Genomic DNA, 5683 nt, shown 5'->3' with positions numbered 1-5683 from the left:
TCAGAGTCAGACCCAAAGTCCATCTGTGTGCAAGGAGACACATATGGGCAAAGGCAGCCTGTAAGTTACCCGAGTTTGAAGTTGTTTCGAGCTTTAAAGACAAGAACCAACCAACCCTCAGGGATGTATTTCTAGAAGTGAAAAGGATTTGCCTCCCCCCACATGTAACTGCAAAAGAAGCCTTTGCTGCAGCTATGCCGCAGCCTCTACAAAGACGCAGTCCTACTGCCCTCATACCACTGCAGAACATGTGGGCTACTGGTGTTTCAGATTGGCAGGCAGATTGCACAAGGCAGTTCTGCAATATGCACAATGTCATCTGGACCACCAGCAACATAATCTGTAAGAATCTGTTGGAATAAACCTCCATTTGGGAAATACACTCTGAAACACACCTTGCTTTGTGTTCAGGAATGCTCACATCAGCTTCTGATGACCGGCACTGTTAGGGGAAAACTCAAGCATAGAATGCCTCAACACAGGCACATGTGTTGGGGTGGGGAAGGAAGGTATAAGAAAAAGCCAATTCAAATAAACATGTTGGACTTCTACTTGTTATCTATAACCCAATGGAAGACCCGTTGTAGTGGATAACGACAACTGGTTACTTGTAATGATTCAAAACACAAACATGGAAGTTTCAAATCTGAATTAAAACAAATCTGTCAAAACTAATTTAATTTTTAAAACTTTACAAACAGTTACCATTCCTCTAGTACAAAACATTTCCATTTTTCCAAATAGTCTGTTTCATATGAAGGTTCCAGTGTCAAAATATATATTTAAAATGGCAATTCATTAATATAGTTCATTTTCAGTAATGTTCCATGCAGTTATATTCCATCCCACATGCATAGGTGGTCAAACTGCAAACATAAGGCAGGGGGTCCTTGAGATAGTGTGTGACTTTTAAAATGGAACAAACTACTTTTTTTAAAAGTGGGGGAGGGGAACCAAGACCTAATAATAAAATCGATCTATAACTATCCTTAAAGGAATTTTGTTGTACCCAGTAAACCTTGATTCTCAGGAGGACCGTTGGCTGCCTCTCAGCCTCTTCAAATTGCTACTCATGGATATCCTTAAGCCAGCTGTGTGCAGTCACCACCATGCAGAGTGTCAGAGACGTCAAAAGATCACCACAAGTCCCAATTCTGAACAATCCCAGTTTGGTACAATGAATACAAGTAACCACTGACTTTTAATATAGTTAACATAAGTTGGTATGAGCGCCTCTCAGTTGTCCTTGACCAAGATCTGCCCTACTCTTTGGCATCTCCAATTCCTCCAGCAGTTATTGCAAATGTGGCTTCATTTTCAGGCATTTCAGGGCTAAGAAAACAGAAAGTGGCTCTATGTTTTTGTCTGTGAGACAATGTTAACATTTCCCACATGAGCACAAGAGTTCAACAAAGCTGTCATTCTTCGAGCCCTTTAGACTTTAGATCAGGGCTGCACAACTTTGGCCCTCCAACTGCTCTTGGGACTACAACTCCCAGAATCCCTGAATATTGGACACTGTGGCTGGGGATGATGGAAGTTGTCCATTGGAAGGGCCAAAGTTGTGCAGCCCTGCTTTGGATCTTTTACCTGTCAAGAATATCCAGTACGGATTGATACCATGTAGAAAAAGTAAACAAAGGTCCTCCTGTGCCTGTGTATTTCATCTGAGCTCCACAAAATGGAAATATGGCTAAACTGCATTCAAGTATTGCATTTTTTAAAAGATGTCATGGAATTAATTGTGTTTTTCTTTTAATATACGAATTGGCATTTGAGGAGTAAACCGCTCTGATTGTACGAGTTTGCCACATATGCATTTATCTTCTCTCCCCCCTTCTGCTTATGACTCCATCATCATCATCATCATCATCATCATCATCATCACTGAATTGATACACATGGAGGCTATTCCCACGATCAGGCAAAATCAGGCTAGAGGATCCTAGCGTGATTTCGCCTGATTGTGACAATCACCAAGCTCACAGGCGAGCCTGGTGGCCTCCAGGCGGTTAACCCACCAAACTACCCCTCCTCTTAAACCGCTCTGCAGCCCCCCCCCCTTTTTTCACTCCGCAAACCCTTTTTTTTTGCTCATGATTTGCCATGGCCTGGCTCTGTGCCGCGGCTACTCACGAGGAGACCCCCAACTGGGAAGCTGAAAAGCTACCTCCTGGCTCGGGGGTCTCTCCAGCATGCCCTGCGCACTCATGCAGGGCATGCTCTAGCTTCTGGGGGCCGCATGGCCCCGCTGGCTCCGTAACGGAGCTGGCAGTTATGTGGGCAGCCAATCTGGCCACCCAGGGCTGCTGCACTGCTCGTCTGAGGGGAGAGCGGGCTAAGCCCACTCCAGGGGCGTAGCTAGGGGAGAGGGGGCCTGTGGTCATCCCTCTCTCTGGCGGCCCTCCAGAATGAGGGAGATAATGAATAATATGGGGGGGGGTGGAGCTAAAGGGCCCTCAGGAGCTGGGGGCCCGTGTTCTTTGAACCCTTTCGCTCAATTATAGCTACGCCCCTGGCCCACTCTCCCCGCTAACCCCCTCATGGCTCTTCTCACAGATCGTGAGAAGAGCCTCGTGCTCTGACTGGGCCTTATCTTGGTTTCAAATAGCAAGATATTTAAACTTAAAAATCTGGTCGATCTTAATATGCTTGATACTCCAGCTGTAAACCTTCCTGGTGTTCAAGAACACCAACACCTTAGATTTAGTAAAGTTAATGGAAAGATGGTTATCATTACAATATTGGGCAAATGCTCTCAAAAGTCTGAGGAGACCAATTTGGGTCTGGGACAAAAGGATCGAATCATCAGCGTATAGGAGCACCGGAACCCGATGGTCTGCCAGCTTAGGGGAATGAGCGTCCACCTTATTCAACTCAGAGTCCAGGTCATTAATAAATAAATTAAAGAGGGCTGGGGCCAAAAGACAACCCTGCCTGACTCCTCTAGACGTAACAATGGAGTCTGTCAGTGCCCCTTTCAGGTCAAACCTGACTCGAATAGAGGAGTCAGCATAGAGTTGTTTTATCAGAAATAAAAGTCTTCTATCAATAGATGTTGTTGTGAGTTTGGCCCATAATAGCTCTCTAGGTATAGAGTCGAAAGCAGCTTGGAGATCCATAAATGCAACAAAGAGTTTGCCCTTAAAGGTACTTGTATACTTAGTGGCCAAGTGATGCAGTCACATACAATGGTCCAGGGTGGAGTGGTTTGCCCAAAAGCCAGCCTGTTCAGGACCAAGTACACTGAAGTCAAGCATCCCTCCCTCCAACTTAGCCAGTAGATAACGCGCATAAAGCTTGCCCACTATCGACAGAAGACTAATCGGTCTGTAGTTGGAGGGATCTGAGTGAGAACCATGTTTATAAATGGGTATCACAATGGCCTCCTTCCAAGAGGGAGGAATAATGCCAGTATTATTAACTGAAGAGAACAGGCTGGCCAAAACAGGAGCCCACCAGTCTAAGTTGGCCAGCAGGGTTTCAGAGAGGATGCGAACCGGACCAGGTGCCTTACCTCTCTTTAAAGCTGAAGCTAAACTATATCAGCAGAAGTCATGGGGGGCCATAGGGATAGCCTCTCCGGAATGAGGAAATCATTGCTTAAAGGGGGTACATCCATGTTGAAAAGAGACCTAAAATGGACAACTCAGGCTTGAGCAGGCACCCTAGAACTCACACTAGGTTGATTAAACCCAGATACGATATGCTAAAAGGTGCCATTATCCTATGACAGTCAGGTTATGTAATGTGTGCTGTGAAACCCAATTTCTATATTACCTATCGTATATCTTGGCAATACGCAGCTCTCCCCTTCCCTTCCGCAAACTAATCCTTGTTGTAGAAGCATGAGCAAGGATGTGGCCCCCAATAGGCTTCTTGGGATCTGCCTGAAAGCTAAATCAATCAGACAAATAAAAGATTAGGTGCAATTTGTAGGGTAAATTCTTGAATAAACAGGCAACCTCACTTCCCCTCTCATGCACTGTAGAGTATACTGCTTTGGAGCTCAAGTGGAGACTGTTAGCTATAATAGTTCTTAGCTCTAAAAAAGGCAACTCCCCATGAACAACAAACTAAATATCAGATACACAAAAACTTCCTGTCTAAAGTACTCCATGGGAGTCCAATAGAAATTCAGTAGTCCCCTAGAGTAATTCCTATTGGGTGAGTTAGTCTGGACGCCAACCTGGAACCAGACCCTGCCACAAATCCTGATGCCACCTATATCTCCACATCTATTCAAGCAACACCATTGCAGGATCTAGTAGTGTCAGCTACAATATCAGAGGCTCGTAATTTGCTCATCCTCTGTGATATGTGTAATTATCTGCCAATAAAGCCCTTCTGCTTTCTACATCCAACAAATGGGTCAGTCTGTTGGACACAACAGAATAATTGGACACAAATCTGGTTTTAGAAGCAGCTGTTTTTCACAGCAATCCCATCCTTTCCCAGTGGGCATAATTCAAGAACATGATGGCTCTGTACTTATATTCTCCCATTTGAACACTTTTGACACTTCAGGCAAGTGGTTCCCTAGAATCCTTTACTAGTATAACTGACAGCGAGAAAGAGGCCAGGCCTTATGGGCTTGCATTGACATATTCTGGAGCTCATATATGGGAAGAGCAAGAGTAGCTTCAGTGGTTAACGGCAACTGAAAAGTCCTCATGGCTCAATCTGCAGTGCACCCTCTCTGAGAAATTGAAATGCACAAAATCCCTAGAAGACTCTATTTTGTATGAACTTTTGAGAACTTTTGTGTGAACCACCTTGAGATTGTTTTAATGAAAGGTGGTATAGAAATCTAGCAATAAATAAATAAGATAAATAAAATTTAGTATCATAAGACCATAAGAACAACCTGCCAGATCAAGCCCAAGGCCTATCTAGTCCAGCATCCTATTTCACACCATGGCCCACCAGATACCTCTGAGAAGCCCACAGGCAAGAGGTGAGGGCATGCCTTCTCTCCTGCTGTTGCTCCCCTGCAAATGGTATTTAGATGCATCTTGCCTCTGAGACTGGAAGTGCCCTATAGCCACCAGATTAGTAGCCATTGATAGACCTGTCCTCCATGAATTTGTCCAAGCAGGGACAGAACCACCATTGAGCAAACAGTTTCAAAGAACTTGGGCTACTGCCCTCAGGGGCTGTGCTTCATGCCCCAGACACCCCGCATCTGATGTCAGATGTGGGAGGCGTGGTTTAGCTTCCAAATGGGGCCGCACAGCCCAGTTCAGGAGCTAAATCGGCCAGCATGCAAATGTAGTGCTGGCTGGATTTAGCTCCCAAATGGGGCCATGCGGCCCTGTTTGGAAACTAAACCACACCCCATGCATCTGACATTAGACGGGGGCATGGCTAACTGCTCCCTGCGTCTGATGTCAGATGCTGACGCAAGGGGGTGGGGCTAGGAGGCCATGGCTTCCCTCCACGCCTGTGTCCAAGCCCCTTTTAAAGCCATACAAGCTAGTGGCTATCACCACATCCATAGATTCATTATGTGCTGTATGAAAACATACTTCCTTTTGTTGGTCCTACATTTCCTGGCAATTAGTTTCATAGGATAAACCCAGGTTCTAGTGTTGTGAGAGAGGGAGAAAATTTTCTCTCTATCTACTCTCTGCATAATTTTATAGATCTCTATCATGTCTTCCCGTAGTCGCCTCTTTTCCAA

General features: G+C 45.2%; 1 protein-coding gene across 9 annotated transcripts in view; it reads right to left on the bottom strand.

Annotated features, from left to right (window-relative positions):
• Positions 1 to 651: 651 nt before the first annotated feature.
• Positions 652 to 5683, bottom strand: part of DMC1 (DNA meiotic recombinase 1) — a 30295-nt gene continuing 25263 nt past the window's right edge. For all 9 annotated transcript variants that reach the window (XM_053255880.1, XM_053255887.1, XM_053255885.1 and 6 more), the window contains 2 exons: positions 3781 to 3897; positions 652 to 1332 (listed from right to left, as the gene is read on the bottom strand). In XM_053255880.1, coding sequence (XP_053111855.1) covers positions 1263 to 1332; positions 3781 to 3897 — 187 coding nt within the window. In that variant the 3' untranslated portion in view covers positions 652 to 1262. The remainder of the gene's footprint in view (positions 1333 to 3780; positions 3898 to 5683) is intronic.

The sequence above is a fragment of the Hemicordylus capensis genome, chromosome 5, assembly GCF_027244095.1.
Source record: "Hemicordylus capensis ecotype Gifberg chromosome 5, rHemCap1.1.pri, whole genome shotgun sequence".
NCBI classification, from domain to species: Eukaryota; Metazoa; Chordata; class Lepidosauria; order Squamata; family Cordylidae; genus Hemicordylus; species Hemicordylus capensis.
This window is presented reverse-complemented; position numbering and strand designations above follow the sequence as displayed.